At 70.6% G+C, this 326-nt stretch overlaps 1 protein-coding gene across 1 annotated transcript in view; it reads right to left on the reverse strand.

The window, feature by feature from the left end:
• Window positions 1-326, reverse strand: part of GLTSCR1 (glioma tumor suppressor candidate region gene 1) — a 135,840-nt gene that overhangs the window by 16,533 nt on the left and 118,981 nt on the right. The window contains exon 16 of the mRNA XM_011926681.1: window positions 5-324. Coding sequence (XP_011782071.1) covers window positions 5-324 — 320 coding nt within the window. The remainder of the gene's footprint in view (window positions 1-4; window positions 325-326) is intronic.

The following is a 326-nucleotide window of genomic DNA, read 5'->3' on the forward strand; positions in this document are numbered from 1 at the left end:
GTACGGGGGCGCGGGCGTCCGGCCGGGGGCCTGCTGCAGGTTCAGGATACTGTCGATGGCGCTCTGCAGGTGCTCGGTGAGCGTGTCATCCTGCGGGCTGTCGCTGGAGAAGCTGGCCTGGTCCACATCGGGCGACTCTGACTTGCGCCGCTTGGCAGGGGGCAGTGCGGGCGCCTCCCAGTCGGGGTCCCCAGTGCCTTGGGCGGCGCTGGCTGCGGGCTCTGGCGGGGCGCCCTTCAGCATACGCTGGTACAACTCATCCTCCACAGCCGCCAGCTCGCGGATGAGCCCGCTGGTGGCCTCGTCCACTTTGGTGGGCAGTGGCG

This window comes from Colobus angolensis, unplaced genomic scaffold (assembly GCF_000951035.1).
Source record: "Colobus angolensis palliatus isolate OR3802 unplaced genomic scaffold, Cang.pa_1.0 Scaffold119, whole genome shotgun sequence".
NCBI lineage: Eukaryota > Metazoa > Chordata > Mammalia > Primates > Cercopithecidae > Colobus > Colobus angolensis.